At 49.5% G+C, this 18544-nt stretch overlaps 1 protein-coding gene across 2 annotated transcripts; it reads right to left on the reverse strand.

Moving 5' to 3' along the window:
* Nucleotides 1-13695: 13695 nt before the first annotated feature.
* Pja1 (praja ring finger ubiquitin ligase 1) lies at nucleotides 13696-18250 on the reverse strand. 2 transcript variants are annotated; one of them, XM_051141250.1, is made up of 2 exons: nucleotides 15749-16053; nucleotides 13696-15211 (listed from the first exon to the last, which is right to left on the reverse strand). In XM_051141250.1, exons 1-2 carry the CDS (start codon nucleotides 16036-16038, stop codon nucleotides 14158-14160), a joined length of 1344 nt encoding a protein of 447 aa, XP_050997207.1. In that variant the 5' UTR covers nucleotides 16039-16053; the 3' UTR covers nucleotides 13696-14157. The 2 variants fall into 2 exon arrangements, with proteins under 2 accessions (XP_050997207.1, XP_050997206.1); XM_051141249.1 differs by adding an exon at nucleotides 18103-18250 and having other exon boundaries at nucleotides 13697-15940.
* Between the last annotated feature and the right edge of the window lie 294 nt (nucleotides 18251-18544).

Raw genomic sequence — 18544 nt, forward strand, 5'->3', positions numbered from 1 at the left:
AAAGTAGGTTATTTTGCTTGGATGGACATTGGCCCTGAGAACAGTTTCAAGACTGGTCTTGGCACCTGGGTCTACAACAGACTATGCACAAAGTATCTTCCCTGTTGTGAGCCGTGGCATATCCTCTGTAAGGTCCTACTCATACAGACTACCGAGCTCCAGAGTGCTAGTGAAGAGGGCTTTGAAGAATTTAAGGTCTTGAGCCCATATGAGGGATCATCCAATCTACCCCATCACCCAGGGCAACAGTGTGAACACAGAAGATGCTTGTCCTCTGGCTGGCCTCTGCCATTGACCCTCAGTGTCAATGGAGGGGTACAAAAATGTCTACTCTGCCCTATGGGAGCACATGTCACTGAAAAGAAACTGGAGCCCAGGGGATGAGAGGCAACCCCAAGTCAGCAAAGAGGTAGGACAAGGTAGATGAAATCTTTTTAAAATGTTCTTATTTTAGTTGGAGGAGGATGGAGAGAGAGAGAGAGAGAGAGAGAGAGAGAGAGAGAGAGAGAGAGAGAGAGAGTACTGGAATAGACAACTGGATTCAGGAGAGCATCTCTGGGGGGAACCAGAAACCTAGGACAATGGAAACTCCCAAGAATCTATGAGGGTGACCCTAGCTAAGACTCATAGCAATAGGGGATATGGAGCCCAAACAGGCCATCTCCTGTCACCAGGCAAGACTACCAACCCAGCCACAAAACCTTTGAAGCGCAATTTGTCCTGCCTACAAGATATGCAGGGGTAAAAGAACAGAAATCGAGGGAGTGGTTAACCAATGACTGACTCAGCTTGAGACCCGAGCCATGAGAGGGTGCTCACCCCTGATACTGTTAATGATGTTCTGCTATACTTGCAACAAACAGGAGCATAACAACCTTCATCAGAGAGGCTTCACCCAGCAACTGATGGAAACAGATGCAGAGATCCCCAGCCAAATATTGGCAGAGCTCAGGGAATCCTGTGGAAGAGGAGAATGAAGGACTGAAAGAGCCAGAGGCGTCAAGGACACCACAAGAAAACATACCGAATCAACTCACCTTGGCCCACAGGGGCCCATAGAGACAGAAATGCCAATGAGAGAGCATACATAGGATGGACCTGGGACCTCTGCACACATGTAACAGTTGTGCGGCTGAGTCTTCATGTGGGACTCCTAACAGCAGGAGCAGAGTCTGTCTCTGCCTCTGTTGCCTGCCTTGGCATCCCTTTCCCCTAACTGGGCTGCCTTGTCTAGCCTCAATAGAAGATGTGATGCACCCAGTCCTACTACAACTTGATATGCCAAGGTTGGTTGATATCCACAGAAGGTCTCCCCTTTTTCTGAGGAGAAAGGGAGGAGGGTGGATGTGGGGAGGTGAGAGGGAGGGACTGGGAGGAGAGGACGGACGGGAAGCTATGACCTGGATGTAAAGTAAATAAGTGTGTGTGTGTGTGTGTGTGTGTGTGTGTGTGTAAGCACCTGGATGGATGGATGGATGGATGGATGGATGGATGGATGTGTGCTATGTACATGCCTGGTACCTGTGGAGGCCATCAGAGGGCATTGGATCTCTTGGATAGTGTTACACAGGTTGAGTCACTCACTATGTAGATGCTGGGAAATGAACCTTGTCCTCTGCAAGAGCAGCCAGTACTCCTAACCACTGAACCATCTCTCCCAGCTCCTCAAATGAAGTCTTGGACCAAATTCATAAGAAACATATAGTCTCACTAGCATTCATGACTCTGAGAAGAAAGAACTATTACTTAGCTCCATTTTACTAATAAGGACTTAATGCCCAGAGAGGGTAAGCCGTTTAACCAAAGACACACATTAAGTAGCAGAGCTAGTTTCTGAATTCTAAGCTTTGTGCCAACAAAGCTAGACTCCTCCCCCCAACCCAGACCTCAGGACAACTGTGACTAATATCAGGTTCTGGTTGTGCTGTTCAGTCCCTGATCTGTGTCCTTCTATTAACTCATTTAAGACTCACTGTAGCCCTAGGAGATAGCATTATTATCTTCCTTGTATAGAAGAAAACTCACCTAATGCCACAAAGTTGCTAAGGGGCAGAACAGTGATACGCAGCTGGCTGTCTGCCTTGGGAACTTCTATCCATTCCCGAGCTGTGTTTTAGATCAAGCTCTGTCGCCCTAGTACCAGCTCACAGGGGACATGTTTTCTGTGCTGACTGAACCTTTACAGGCAGCAAGGAAGCCACCCAAGGCCCTCACCCACAAAATCCTGCGGCCTTCCCTCCCCCAGGAGTGCGGAACTACTGAGACCGTCTCTTCAGAAAGCCGTTAAGAAAGCCCAGCTAAGCAGAAGCAAACTGGGCCTGACAGAGGTAAGGTGCAGAAGTGCAATGAATGACGTTCCTGGCATCAGAAAGCTTGAGTTGGCTTTGGAAACACACTTCGTGACCTTGGGGAACTCACAAACTTCTCTCCATGTCAGTGTCCCACGACTAAAGGCTGTTGGGAGAAGTAAATGAAATGGCTATATAGAAAAGTGAATTATATACTCTAAAGTGCTCTTGAAGGCTCGTTTTAATTGTTCCTTGTTCTATAGGGCTAAGTTCTTCGGCCCAGCCTTCGCAAAAGCGGCGTCTAGGAAAAGGCTTTAGAAATGCTAATGCTAGGCGTGAGTGACAGGTTTGGACAATGGAGGAGGGCGCCTTGAATCGGGCAGCCCAAGCCTGGGAGCGGGGCTCCCCACGTGGGAGCCTAATGGGGGGAGGGGGCAGGCTGGAAGACACTCCAGACCCCGCGGACTGGAAGGGGCTGGAATTATCCGCAGTGAGGAAAGGGGAAAGGACTACCTGTTTGGCAGTGACTAGGGTGGGGCTCCCAGGAGGGAGAGGAACGTTAGGCCAAGGAGCCCTGGGCCTGGGGCCAGAGGGTACAGACTAGCTGACCCGGAGGTTCAGAGGAAAGCATGGGGAAGCTGCGGCAGAGGCCCTGGGAACCCGGCTGACTGGGGGGTGGAAAACGACTGGGAGTTCTGAGATGGGCAGCTCTGGGCCCAAGGGTCTGCTGTGGAGGTAGGAAAGGAAAGATAGTGGCTAGCTTCTTGACACAGCTGCTTTTTAGATGCAGCTGGGTCCCTGACCCGGGGATCCACCGGTGCCAGGACGAAGTGCGGCGGTGTGCATGGTGTGCGTGTGTCTGTTTTTGTGTGAGAGAGGGCCAGAAAGGGGGCGTCTTCTGCTCTGTCTTCTTTCCTCCTCTTCAGCCCATCTCTCTCCTTCCATCTTCCCTGGGCTTTCTCCCTTGCTCTCCCCTCCCCCTTCGCCATGAAGGCTGTTTTTGTTCCTCCTCGGGGCCTAGCCCCCCGAGGTGTGCAAACAGGAAGGACCTCTCCCCGGGCAGTGAGTAAGGAGGGAAAAATGAGGTGTTGAAAAGATGACAAGTCGCCCTGTCAGAGCTCACCTTGGCAGGGAGCAGGCGGCAGGGGCCTGCGGGTGGTGGTGGGGAGGTCTGCCCTGGAAGACAGCCTACATATGCCCAGAGCCAGGCAAGCGGGTCGGCAACAAGCAGGCACTGTGTATGCGTTTGTTTGGTTTAGAATAGTCCACCCCTCCTATTCCCACCATCAAAGATCCCTTCCCTTCCTTCCCAGTGGGAAGAGCAAGGCCAAGGGGCCAGCGGCTTCGTGTGAGATGGAAGAGGAGAGGGATTGATGGGAAGGGCCTGGGCAGGGGGCCCATCTCCCTCCTCTAAACCTGCTATCCCACAGCCTCCTGGCTATCCTGGATCAAAGACACCACAAACTCATCATGAACTGAATTCATCAAGGCCGCTCTCCGCAGCCCTGCACGCCGTCCCTCTTGTGGGCTTCCCGTCTTGGTAAATGACCTCATCATCCAGTCACCCAATCCAAAATGCTGGGAGTCATCCAAGGCCGCTTTATGTCCCAGTTGGTTTTGCCTCCCAGTCTGGTCAGTGTGCTTTCAGCTCTGTCTCATTGCTTCCTTTTTATGGCCGGCGCCCTATTGTAACGTGCTTCATTCATCCATCCATCCATTCATTCACTCATTCATCCATCCATCCATCCATCCATTCATTCATTCATTCATTCAAGCTATTCAGCACCTGCCATGTACATCTAACCAACTCCCACTCTCACTGGAGGAGCTAGAGCGTAACAGCCTCAAGCAGTGATTGGTTTTAGGTTTTATGTTGTTAACGTTTTTTAAAAGATTTATTTATTTATTTTATGTATATGAGTGCTCTATTTGCATGTCTACCTGCATGCCAGAAGAGGGCACCAGATTACATTATAGATGGTTGTGAACCACCGTGTAGTTGCTGGGAATTGAACTCAGGACCTCTGGAAGAGCAGACAGTGCTCTTAACCTCTGAGCCATCTATCTTTCCAGCCCCCATGTTACTAAAGTTTTGAAGATTTCCTAGACAAGGCTGCAGTGTGCACAGCTTTGAACCCCTGCTAATCCTCCTGACTCAGTTTCTCACATACTGGAATCGCAGGCATGCACTACAGCATCGGCTTTCCCAGTGGCTTTTGGAGCCAGCCTGCCAGGGGTTGGGTTTTCATTCTGCCACTCATGACTGTGGGGGTCTTCCTATGCCTCAGTTTTCTCGTGTGGAGAATGGAAACACCTGGGCTCTACACTCAGGATTGACTAAGTTGATATTTAAAATGAGAGGCGCCAGGTGTTCTATTAGCATTGTTATTTAAATAGTGGAGTATGACAGCTGGACATGCTAATAAACTGACTTATTAATGCACAGAGAAAGAACTGTTGGAGTGACAGAAGTTTGCAACCAGAGATCATGGCTGCAGGTGCTCACAATCATCTTGTCATAAAGCCAGCAATAGTAGTCCTGATTAAGAGTGCATTGGCATCAGGATTCTTGCCTGGCTCTGTTGCTTCCTACTGAGTGACCTTAAGCAAATCTGATCCTCAGTTTCCTAAGGAAACCTTTTCTCTTCTCCCCAAGCAGTGTTGTATGGGAAACTTATTATGTGTCAGGCATATGTTAAGGCACACGGGAGCTGCCTCCTAAAAGCACAGCTCTTTTTTTTTTTTTAATCGAATTTGTTTCATAAAGGAGAAAACCAAGGCACAGAGAGGTCAAGGTGTCTGCCGAAAGTCACAGAGCAAGTGAAACAGAGCTAGGACTTGACCACACCTTTCTTGCATAGCCACTTCCTTGAGGAGCTGCTGTGAAAATTTCAAGGTATGTTATCCACAGAAGTGCTCGGCAGCCTGCCAGCCCACCCAGGGAGGACCATCTCTTGGCTATGGGCTCCAGGCACTGAGGGGGCCTTGAGGCAGAACCAGAGAACAGGCCAGAATTCTCTTGGTCAGCAAGCTCAAGCCTTGGCTAGTGGCCAAGGGAACTCAAACCCATGAGTCTGCTTGAGAGCAGGGACTAAGTCACTCCAAGATTCCTCAGAGCTTCAGAGAGGAAGTACTCAATAAATACAGGAAGGAAACAGCCTTATGGAGGATCTCCTATGGCTGCCCGTGCTCTGGGTTCCTAAGTCCGCCTCCCAGACATTCCAAATGTCATTGTGCCTGCTTTCCTGGCGAGGGAGTTGAGGCTCTCAGCACATAGACAAAAGCATGTGCATAGCTGGGAGAACAGAAAAACAAAACAAAACAAAACAACAGAAAAAGGCTCCCATCAGGCCAGAGCTCTGAGGTACTCTAACAAGCCAGTTAGCCACTTGTTAGTGACCACAGGCATCACTTCTGCCACCCCATTGCAGCCAATGAGCAAGCTCCACCTCTGCAGAAGCAGTCCTGGGTGGAACTGGAGGGTCATCAGATTTGCATATGTGGCCTGTGCCTTCACTAACAACTCCAGGGACAAAGCTGAACAAGTCATACTCTAACTGGCCTAAAAAGACTAGGGAGATTCAAAGTTTCCTCCTGGGAACAGAGACGACCAGCAGGGACTTCTGACTCACCCGGTCCCCTGATGAGACCTCAGGCCAGCTATGTTTCAGCCCAGAGACCTTGGGCCTTTTTCTTCTCACAGTGCAAGTGAGAAGCTGACGAGGCAGCCATGTCTAATCAGGGAGGGGCCCCAAGAGACAGAGGCTCCTTTATCTCAGCCTGAGGAGGGGTCAGCCTGGAGTTCTGGGAGGAGCCTGAGGAGACACAGAGCCCATCCAGCCTAGACCAGCCCACATTCCTCAGCTGGCCTGGATGGTGTGAGCATGCTCAGTGCCCGCAGCAAAGGCCACCCAGCACCAAGGAGCCCTAGCTGCTATCTGTGCCTGCAGACTTTGGTGAGCAAAGGGCCTCAGGCAACAGTCAATTGCACAGGGGGGGAAAAACACCCCAAACTTCTGGCTTCTGAATCGGCCACCCCCACCCCCCACCTTGTCATACTTCCTCCCAAGAGGAACATTGGACTCTGGATGTTTTGCTTTAGGTCAAAGTCTGCCACCCTGAATTAGTCTTGCTAGGTCATGATGAGGTGTGGGGTCTTTCCACAGAGCAGGCGCTTGTTTCTTTTCTCCTGAGACTTGGGCTTCTACAAGCCCAGAGGGCAGAACTAGGAGAAAGGCTTAAGTGCCTGCCCATCCATTATTTCAGTGCATTCACCTCACCCTGTAGGATCCTTGTGTCCTATTTTGTAAATCAGCAAAGCAATGCTGAGCGGTCCTGTGCCTTGCTTCGGACTCAGAGGCTAACTAGCATTCAAACTGTTTCAGGCTCCCTTCTCAACTAGGCCACACCACTGGAAGGAAGCAAAGCTCCTCGGCAAGGTCTCCAGAGAACCAGAATCACCATTGGTGGCCTGCTCGGCTTCCCTAAGGAGAGCCCTGCCTTCTGAAGGTGAGTCAGTATTCCAGGAGCTTTCCATTCTTAAACAAAACCCAACCTTCCGCCCCATTTTTTTTTTTTTTTTGCTGGTTGAGGAATATTTAAGAAATGCCCTCTCCCCCAAACACAAAGATAATTAAAATGACCTATAGTTCCACCAGTGAGAGAGAGTCAGCACCAACTAGCTCAATGATAGATTTCCTGGTAAACCTGTTATGGACATACACAAGGTCTCGTTGACAGCTTGATGTCCTAGTGGCCTTGCTCTAGGCTACCTCTCACTTTCTAGCCTGGACCTTGCATTTTTTTTTTCAGTTTTTCAACACAGGGTTTCTCTGTGTAGCCTTGGCAGTCCTGGAACTCACTCTGTAGACCAGGCTGGCCTCGAACTTAGAGAGATCCATCTGCCTCTGCCTCCAGAGTGCTGGGATTAAAGAAGGTGTGCGCCACCACTGCCCAGCTGTACCCTGAATATTTATGAGTGTAGGTCAGCTGGATTCCACTTCCCCCTAAGAGGCTGGCATGTGCCAACACTTGGGATTTTCTGGGGTCTTGGCCTTGTGGCTGACAGTGCTTTCATCCCCCTCTCCTCTGTTAGCTCCTAACCGTTCACTCTCCATCCCATTATTGGAGACCAGCTAAGACAGTGCCTGCTCCAAGATGCAGGCACACAAATGCATGCCACAGCCAATGCTATACCTCCAGGCCTTTGTTCATTCAGCTCCCTTTGAGATCCCTACCCTCCTGTTTCTCTTCTTCCTTCTTTTCTGTGTTTCTGCCATATATGCATATGATTAAAAGAAATCCCAGCCAGCCTAGTTTGGTGGTGCACAACTTTTAATCCCAGCATTCCAGAGGCAGAGACAGATGCAGGGGGACTCTCTGTGAATCTGATGCCAGGCCTGGCCTCTATTGTGAGTTCCAGGCTAAGCAGCGCCTACATAGTGAGACTCAGTCTCAAAACAGACAAACGAAACAACCAACCAAAAACCAAACCAACCAACCAAAACCCAGAAAAGCAAAGCCAAAAGCAAATCAAAGTATAAAAAATTCCCCAAAGCATACAGTAGGTTCGAGGTGCAGCTCAGTGGTACAATGTTTTCCATGCCTTCGGCCCCCAGCAGTGCAGAAGAAAAGAAGGGCTGGCGAGAGTCTGATGACCTGAGTTCAAGCCTTAGGCCCCACGTGGTGGAAGAAAGAACAGAGGCTCTGACTTCCACTCATGTGCCATGGCACATGCATGCCCACTCAGATACACAGATGCACACATACGCACATGCACATGCACACACACCCCAATAGAAATGTAATAAAAATTTTATAAAGAAAAGAGGTAAGGGTGGGAGGAAGAAAAAGGGGGAAAGCCAGGCACATGGTGAAAAGTCAGCTTCCTCAATGCTGCCTCTGTTCCTTGCATCTGGCTATGTATCTTTCCAGCAGTATTCTATAGCCAGGTAAGCACTGACACACACACATAACTTTTTATGAAATACCATCATTTGTGGAATGGCCCACTGTGCTGCACCTGGCTTTTGTAACATGCAGACTTCTAAGATACTGATAGGGCAGACGGGAGGGTCTCCCTCACACTGGATACAGGCTAGGCAGTAAAGCCTCTCATGGCTGTGCCATAAATTATTTAACTAGGCCCCCAGTGATGGACATTTAAACACTTGTTCGTCTTGCAACTACAAACAATGCAACAATAAATATCCTTGTACAAACAAACTGTGCTCTCGCTCATGTGGGATAAATTCCCACTAATGCCACTGCTGGGCCAGTGTGTACAGATTTGAAATGTTAATACACCTCATTGAAGTATCTTTCAAACAAATATAACCAACTGACAGCAATGGCAGCCCTAAGAGGACCCATCCTGCTCTCCCTCTGTCCTTTCCTTACTTGGTTGATACCTCCTCCCCCTTGAGAAATGGCCTCACATTTGATATCTGGGAGTAACTGCCCACCCCCCCTCCACCTTCCAGCTTTGCCCACCAAATGATTTGCTCTCAGCCTACACTGCATTTGCCCCCACTTTCCCCAGGCTGTCACTGGCCTGTCTTGAGCCGGTCTCCCCACTCTAGACCTCGAGTTCATTGAGAAAAGGAGTAAGCTTCATTCATCTGTTGCAGGTGACGCATGCCTGTAATCCCAGCACTCAGGAGACCGAAGCAGGAGGACTGCAGTGAGTTCAGGCTTCGCCTGGGCTGCAGAATGAGACCGTTTCCAAACTCTGAAGGGAAACAACTGAAGAAACAACTCCTAGGCTGCTGTGCTCCAGTTTCCCGGCTGAACACAAGCATGGGCCCCAGTGAGCAGGCCTTGCTCGGCTCCTCCTGTTCCCTGAAGACTGGATGCCTGTATCAGTGCTTCGAGGCTCTGCTTCTCTGTGAGCAGATGCTACCTCCTTGTCCCCAGCTCCTCAGAAGGTGCCCCTTAGGTAGCCAGGTCTTGTTCCTCCTTTTCCTGTCAGCACAAGCAAGGTGCCCTCTTTTTCCTTGCTCCCAAGCTGGGTCTGCAGTGTGCAGCTGGCAGATCACAAAAAAAAAAAAAAAAAAAAAAAAAAAAAACCCAACCAACCAAAAAACCCAGCAGCATATAGTGCCTGTAACCAGAACACCTGAAGCTGGTCTGCTAGCTCTAGCTGAAGGCAGCTCAGGCTCTTCCACAGACCTCCAGGAGCCTGGGCTGCCAGGCTTAAGGCATCCCTGCTGCCCCTCCCCCAACATCCTTCTGCTCTGACTGGGGGAATGTCACTGGCTTCTGCAGCCAGTGCCCTTGCTACTCTCCTGGGATTAACAGAAGGGGCCAGGGAAATCACTGAGGCCTTGGGGTCCGAAGAACCTCTTGGGATACTGAGTTGTGGAGACAGAAAACTGGAATGGGGGTGGGTGTTTCCATTGCAGGGCTCACAAAAGTGCCATTCATCCGATGCAAATGCCATGGCACTTGGAAAGGTGGCTCAGGGGCCTACACCTAGCTTATTCCGTGCAAGGATTGTCCAAGGTTGGGGCATGCTGGGCTAGTTTATGCTATCTCCATGTGAGTCTGACGCTCAATCCAGGCCAGAGGACAGCTGGCCTCCTGAAGCTGATGGTAGAGTGAGGCTGAGAATCTGGTTGGGTGTGTGGGGTCACATGGCTCCTACTGGGCACTTCTTGCACTCCTCCCACATGCATTGGAGGACATGCGCGTGCGCGCGCGCATACACACACACACACACACACACACACACACACACACACATACACACCTACCACCCCTCTCATGCCTGTACTCCCACCCTACTTACCTTGGGAGAGGATTGTGGTCACTGTTCCAGCAAATGTTGCTGAATACTTTTGTTCAGCATTACAAGCCCGGGCTATCGAAATGGTTCAAACAGGTCTTAACCTCAAGAACAGGTGAATTATTTGCTTGCTGTGTGAGCTTGTTGATCTGAGGAGTTTGATCCCCTGGAACCCACACAAAATGGAAAGAACTGGCACCACCAGATTGTCCTCTGACCTCCACATGTTTGACACACATGCACCCCCAAACACACTTTATTGTATGTAAGGAAAATGGAACTATGGGGTATCAGAACATGAGGTTTGTTTTTTGTTTTGTTTTGTTCTTTTGGTTTTTCAAGACAGGGTTTCTCTGTGGAGCCTTGGCTGTCCTGGACTCACTTTGTAGACCAGGCTGGCCTCGAACTCAAAGCGATCAGCCTGCCTCAGCCTCCCTGAATGTCACATGAGACTTCTTAAAAGATGAGTAGAATTGGGAGGGGGTATAATGACATTTCAAGATAGTAGACCCTAAACACACAGGTGGAAGGGTTTTGCAGAGAGGGCTAAAAACTGAGCAGTGCCTTTGAACAAACAAATGTAGCGTGCTCTTTAGCAAGACATACTGGCTTGTACTGCAAGTTAGTGACCAAATTTTGTGGCTATTTATTCCGTAGCCAGAAACCATTAAGTCAGACCTTCAATGAACATACCAAATAGCCTCTCAAAAAAATGACTGTTTTGCCACACATGGTGGTGTGTGCCTGGAATCTCAGTGCTGGAGGGAGGGGGAGGAGACAGGAGGCTCATCACAAGCTGAGACCCAGTTGGGCTACATAGTGAGATCCAGGCTAGCCAGGGTTACAAAGTGAGAACATGTCCCCAAACAAACAAAAACCCAAACTATTTTGCTCCCTATCTAGAAGCTCATGAGGCCTATTGTTCTAGAGCTATAGCTCCAGGTGACAATAACTGGTCCACTGTATTTTAAACAGAAATTGCCAGACCATTAGCCATTTGGGGCATTCCCTATGACAAGGTGTACAGCCATCAAAGAAGGCCTAGGGTGTCAATAGGTATTCCATTTGGGGCTTTCTGTTATAAATAACAAAACAACTTGACATCAAAAAGGTTGTTTTGGAAGGACGTTGCTTACAGGAGTCATCAAGGAGGCTGAGGATTCTAAAATGGAGGAAGGGAGGACACACAGACACACCCTGCCAGTGGAGCTGGTAGCCTGCTGCATCCCCATCAATGGCTCCACGCCACTGTGGCCCTGAGCTGTCACTGCTGTTTCTGGATTCCTGGTCCTCACATATGCCCCTCCAGACTGCAAGGCCTGGCAACAGCAGTGTGATGGCCTTGGCTGGGGCCCTCCATGTGAGTCCCAAAGCTACTCAGCATCCCAGAAGTACAGGTCTGTGAGTCTCCATGCACACTGCAGTGGTAGCTTTCTCCAGCCATCAGAGGCCCGCCAGCACTGGCCAGTAGCCCTTTCCCTGAACGGATTCATTCTGCCTAAATGAGAAATGTGGGTCACTGCTATGCCGTGGGAATGAGAAGATGATCAGCACTCAAGGGTGCTCCTAAGATTCTTTTGTATGTGGTACCATGCAGGGCACAGAAAAGGTTCATGGCAAACCACCAGAACCCACTCAACGAGCCCTATATTGGGCTATGGCCCAGAAAGAACACAGAAAGGCTGATGAGGAATAAAGCTGAAGGTCTCAGCCTGAGCAGGAGCAGCACCAAGGGCTGTGGCTTTTACAGGTGCTTCTGTGCAGGAAGTGGGGCAAAAGCTTTCTGTTACTGGACCATTTTACTTTTTCTTTATGCTGCCTACCAGCTGGTATTGAGGAAAATACAAGAGTACTGTAAAAATGGAGGGGGCATTCTCCCCCCTCAATAGCCCTTCCTTTACTCCTCCTTCCCAACACGCCATCCTCCCACAAGGCTATCTTGTGCCACCAGATATGCGGTCATTGAGCTTTTAAACTTTTTTTTTTCATGTCCAGTTTGGATTTTAATTTTATTAGGTTTATTAATCTTACTTTATGTTTGATTTGCCTGAATGTATGAGTGTGTGTACCACGTGTGCCTGGTGACTAAGATCACAAGAGAGTGTTGGACGCCCCTAGAGATGGAGTTATAAATGATTTTGAACCACTGTGTAGGTGCTATGAATCAAACCCGGATTCTCAATAAGAGCAGCAAGTGTTCTTGGCCTCCTGAGCCATCTCCCTGCCCCCTAGTTTAGCTAAGGCTTTACATTAAGCCTCTCCATACTGGTTCTATGCCATGCTTTTCTTTTTTCCTTACTAACATTATGTCTTGGACATCTTTCCCTATCAGCACTTGATAAAACTTACAACTATTGCATAGCTATAATTCCATACTACCCAACTGTCAAAATTGAGTACAGTTGAGTGCTAGCTACTAGCAAACTGCTCTCTAAAGCTGCTAGGTCACATGTCCATCAAGTGCTTAAATCTTCTCACTCCTCTTCTGAGCTGAAACTAGAAAGGATCAAGAAGACAAAACTATTGCTTTCTAAGGAGCAGCATATGCTTCTCTGGTGTATTCATTGACCCATCACTGGATCGCAGTGAGGTTGAACACTGACAGCGCCCAGGCTTTTTGAGTTATGATGAGCCTCCTCCCAAAAACTGTTGGTAGAAACAGAACATTAGTGCAGTCACTCAAGACAGCAGTTTGGCAATAGATGCTTAAAACTCTGGCACCCTGATCTTTCAGTCTCACGGACTAGACAAACACACATGTGTACAAAGGGATAGCTTTCTTTTATGTCCAAAGCTGCCAAATGGTGGTGAGAATCTAAATGTCTAGCAAAAGGGCAATATATTAAATACCATAAGAAATAACATTGAGTGAAAAGGCCAAGTTGCAAAATGATACCACACATTCTACCATTTATGTTCATTTTAGAAACACACCCAGTAGCTTGTGGATAAACACACACAGAAACACACACACATACACACTCATACACTCACAACACACACACACACCTACACACTCATACACTCAGTTGTGGACACATGTCTAGAGATACAGACAAGGAGTAAGCACCGTTTTCTGGGAGTTGCTTACCTCTGTGGAGAATGTACATAAGGTGTGAGGAATTCACCTGTGCCGGAGTTATTCTAGAGATGGATTTGAAGCATCATGGCCAACCGTTAAACCTTGTGTAGATGGGCACCCTGCTATCTGTCCCACAGCACTCTGTTGGCACATCCCCGTTTGTGTCACTATACTCAAATGTGTAACTGGCACTCAGATATATATATGTATATACATACATATATATTTTTTTAATCCATCTGAGAGTTTCTATTTTCTCAAAGGCGATTTGAATTTGCCCATCCATACAGTTTGGCTTTATTTATCCCATTGTTTCTCTGTGGGCTTTTTCCTCTCATTTTTCCCTCTTTAGTCCACTTTTCCTTACAGCAGCCAAGTATACACTTTAGTTCTATTTCTTAAAGAAGTCTTTGGTGTTCTGATGAACATTTTTAGAGAAACCTAGTTTGTCTAGAGTTGAGAACACTGAAACATGGTACTTTTGTTGCCAATGCAAGGAATCAAATTATAGTTACCTGGTATCACCGTTTCAGACAAAACCCAAACGATGCCATTGCTCTGTGTCAAACTAAAGGAGAACTTTAATAAGCTTTTACACCACTGCAAATACAGGAACATTAACCCATAACATGCAACAAAAGTGATTTTTGTCTCTCCAACACATTTAACAGATAAACCTGACATCAACACGTAAGAGCAACATAGTCTACAGAACAAATATGATTTGTTTCCATTTTCAGATTAGAAAATTTATGTTCTTGCTGCAATCTCAAGTAGCATTTAGAAAGTTTAGTTTCCCCTTTCTACCTTCTAAAAGAGAGAATGATTCTTAAATGTAATTGTACACGACCATTTTCACATTGGAAAGAATCACGAGAAATCAACAAGTTTAGTTGACCAACTGATTTCATTGCCATTGTTACTTTTGAAGGAGGGCTCCTGTAGTATTGTGGGTTTTAGATAGGGAAAACAACCAGGTTAGGAGTAGAGAGCCTTGGCCTTTAGAGTGGCGGCGGGAACATGCAGCGGCACACGGGGCAGGTGCCAGACTTCTGAAGCCAGATGGACACACATGGCTTATGGAAATAGTGGTGGCATGGGAGCTCGGTTGCCACCTCTCCCTTCACATATTCACTGCAGCAGATGGGACAGCACATTTCTTGGCCCACCGCGCCATGATCTTCAGTGACCAGGATCTCAGGAAGCGCATCGATGCTCTCCTTGCTTGCAGGTGGGTTAGCCACCTCTACATCCACAGCGAGAGACTCCAAATGCGCAAGGGCAGTCTCCATCGCCTGGGCCAGCCGCTCTTCAAGAGCCATGTAGGTCAGGAACTGAGGATCCACATAGGAGATGGCTTCTGCCACTCCCAAGCCATCTGCAAAGCCATCAAACAGGCTCCAGTCCACTTCGAGGTCTTCGCTCACGCTGGAGTCGTCTTCCAGGTTGTTGTTTCCATCCAGCATGAACATCCCAGGCTGCATCAGCTCATGGCTAGACTCATTATCACCCTCACTGCTGCTCTCGTTCTCGTTGTACCGCAGCCAAGGGATCTCTCCTTCCTCCAGAGAGGCCTGCTCTTCTTCCTGAAGACACGGTTCCTGTGCTTCTTCAGGATAGCCACTGGCACCGTTGCCAACACTGGTACTGGCGAGGCTCCCAGCACCACTGGTGTTCACGTGCCCTCGAGCCTGCTGAGGTTCCCGTTCTTCCTTTCCTGGCAGAGGCTCCCAGCTTTCCCCACTGGAAGACTGGGGTTGCTCCCGACTACGATACTTACGACGCAGAGCAGCCACCCACTCTTTGTCACTATCAGAGTCTTCTTCATAGTATCGGTAGTAGTCATCCGTGTATGCCCAGAAGTCAGGGTCAGCCATGGTTCGCCGCCGTCTTGACACTTTCTCCGGTTTCACTTGCTCGTTCCTGGCATCCTTCTTGTCTTCGGGGTACCTTGGCTCAGCCGAGCTGCTGGCACCCTCACCTCGGCCTCTTCTTGCTAGGCCCTCTGCATGATGGGCTTCCCCAGCATTGGCAGCATCCCTCCACCTGGAAGTACTGGGTGGCACATCATCGTCATCATCAGTATCAAAAAATATTTTTGGTTTCATGCAAGTTGGAGTCGCCACATTCCGGACTTTTGGTCTCACCACCGGTTCCTCGGCACTCTTTGGGGTGTTTTCCCCACCACTACAAATACTCACAGGAGCCCTGCTAGGACGTGCTGGTACATTCTGCCTCCCCCTCTCCAAGCTGTTGTTACCTCTTGCAGCTGCCCTGCCTTCAGCAGAAGGGATCTGAGAAGCCATGCCATTTTGCTTCAAGAACTCAGCCCTGTTAGCAGGGCACCTCGCAGCAGGGGGTGTTCCTACCTTGCCACGCTCCTCTTTCCCATCATGGCTAACACTAGAGAAGCGGGGAGGCCTTGCCCCCTTCTCTGGATCATCCTTAAACTTGCCAGGTTTGCCTCTCACTGGCAGTCGGTCAACAGGCCCAGCCCCCTCCTCCTCACTATCACGCGCCCCCAGAGTGTCAGTGTGTCCATAAGCAAATCCTCTTCGGCTTCCCGAGGCCCTGTACTCTCGTGGAGGATACCTGGAATAATCCTCATTATCAACATTGAGGCTGGCTCCTGAGTTCTCAGTGTCATCCCAGCGACGGCGTGTGCTGGCAAACGGTGACCGGCTCCTTTTGCTTTGACTGGGGGCTGATCTGTGCATTGGGACGTCAGCTGTTGTCCTCCTCTGGCAGGTAATCCTTTTCTGCTGGCTCCCGGATGGCCTGAAACTGACATAAGCATGGCTTCTTCCATAACTCCTGCCTCTACGGGACTGAGACCCTCCTTCTGATTTGGGCCGCACAGGCTTGCTAGATCCCTGACCCATGGCTCTGCCTCGGTTTCCAATAGAGCTGGGATGCAGGGGCAAAGACTCTTGCTCCCAGTTCAGAACCACACAACAAGGAGATCTAGTGTTCCTTCAGGAGGCAGGTAACAGAAACATAGGGGCCCTTTAAAATTAAGTTTCACTTTCTTCTAAGGCCTGAGGTAGCATTCCAGTGACTGTCTGGTGTAGACCTGGAACACATTTTTAATGTTTGCAAAATGATTACAAGATTGGGTTCATGGGGGCGGGGGGTGGGGTGGGGAAGCAGACAGTGGAGAATAAGACAGAAAGTGTGTGGGGGTGGGGGGTGGGGAGCAGGGCGACAGAATACTTAAGAAGGTAGGTGTGCTATGGAATTATGGGTAAAGCTGGCTGTGAGGTTTGTTGTTGTTGTTATTGGAGGGTATATGTGTCATTTTCTGAGAACTTCATATATTGAGGAGTAATATAATTTAGAAAAGAACTGAAAATACAGTTCACTGTGTATGCATGGGGGCCACTGTCTGTCAGGAGAGAGGCACGTGGCTAGGGGGCCAGCAATCCTACAGTGCAGGGATTTCTGTTGGGGTTAGGTGTATGTGGGTATGAAAGGTGTATGTGGGTATGAATGGGGGGGGTGGCTTTAGAGAGGGGGGCTGCGGTGTGACAGAAAGAGAAGGGTCAGTGCTCCCGTTAAGTGTGGCAGCTGGAATTATAGAAGGAAGCCTGCATTTATGTGCATATCACAGGCAAGGAAGTGAAAGGCTATCAGCAGCAACGAGGAAAGGTGTGTAAGAGTCAATATGGGAGGCAACAAAGGACAAAAAAAGGCATGGAGGATGTATGTGGTGGTTGAAACACAGGAGGCCAACAACCAGAGAATGTTGGCATATATTCACATGGCAAGCAGGAACGGGGGTGGAGGGGTGGGGGTGGGGGTTGGGGGTGGGGGGTTGGGGACGCCAGTAGTGTCCCCAAAGGATTTCTGTGTGAAGGTGCCGTATGGACCGGACACAGAATAGGAGAAAAGAACATTTGAGAAGAGTGTGTGAACCAGCTTCCTGTGTGTACATGTATGCATGGCAAGTAATAGCAGTATGAAGGTGTTTTTACATGTGCGTATGTAGCAGGCACGGACGGGGGAGGCCATTTCTGAGAGGGGGGAGGGAGGAAGGGAGAGAGAGGGAGAAGCTAAGGGAGGAGAGAGATGAGACCGGAGAGGGAGGAGGGAGGGAGGGAGAGGGAAAGAGAGGGGGGAAGGGACGGAGAGAGGGAGGGAGGGAATATATGGACTCAAACACAGGGTCAGAGCAGGAGGAGAGGGAAGATTCTAGATGTAAGATGTAGGTGAGGGGGAAGGGAAGGAACTAGAGGGTGTGAGAGAGGGTGTGTGCTTGCCTGTTTGAGCATGCGCAGAGGTGGACTCGCTGGAACCTTGAGGATGCGGGGACACGGATCAGACGGCAAGGAGGTTTCTGTGCCTGTCTGTGTGTGTGTGCCTGTGTACATGCGTACGCGCACGCGCCTGCGTGCGACACAGAGGAGGGGGTGCAATGTCATAATAAGAGACAGGAATACGTTATCAGCTCAAAGGGCAAACCCAAATCAATGTGGCAGGGCAAAAGAAAGAAAAGGGCTTGTAGGAACACTGTTTTTTTCCTGAGAATATTGTTTATCTCCTAATATTTTTTTTCTGGGTACATATCTATCTAAAAATCTTAGCCATGTGCCATTCGACAAAACAGCGGCAAAATGGGGGAAGAAAGGCCATAGAGTGCTCTGCAAAGAGGCCAAGAGCATTGCAAGGAGAGACAGGTAGGAGTGGCAGAGGGCCGCGACCACCAGTCCTCTCTCAAGCAGCCATGAAGGCCATTTCGGGCTGAGGCCACGAGGTGCGGCAGGGGCTGGGCGGCCAGAGATACGGTCCCGGGAGAGGCCATGGGCCTCGGCAAGTGGTCAAGTCCCCTCTGCCCCACCCCGCTCCCGAGAGGAACCCGCAAAGGGGTCATTGGGATTCTGCCTGTGCCCACCCGGGAGCCCTCGCCCACCCGCCCGGGCTATTGCCGCAGGGCGTCTTGCACTCACCCTCCCGGCCAGTCGCACGCTCGGAGCTGCAGAGCTGTTGGACCTTCGGACGCCACCGCCACTGCTGCTGCTCCGGGTCTCGGCTCCTCCCCCGCTAAAGAGCACTAGGGCAGGCGGGGACTGGGCAGGCGGGGACTGCGGCGGCGGAAGTGGCCGTGACGTCAGCCCGAGTCCGCCCCCTTGATGTGGCGGGGGCGGCTGCTGCCCTCTGCGAATAGGGTGGGCTCTAAAGCGTTATTTCATTTGAAACGCTGAGGTTTTTTCATAGGCATAAAAAAAAAAAAAAAGGCAGCGAGAACTGTAACTGCATTAACAAATGTTAAGCATTTACCACCTTCCTTTCAGTTTTTTTTTTTAAATAAATGAAATCTGAAGATTCTGATTAATTCTAACGTGAGAGTTAATTGTATTACTATATTACACCCTATGTTACGTACTATGG

This window comes from Acomys russatus, chromosome X, assembly GCF_903995435.1.
Source record: "Acomys russatus chromosome X, mAcoRus1.1, whole genome shotgun sequence".
Taxonomy (NCBI): Eukaryota; Metazoa; Chordata; class Mammalia; order Rodentia; family Muridae; genus Acomys; species Acomys russatus.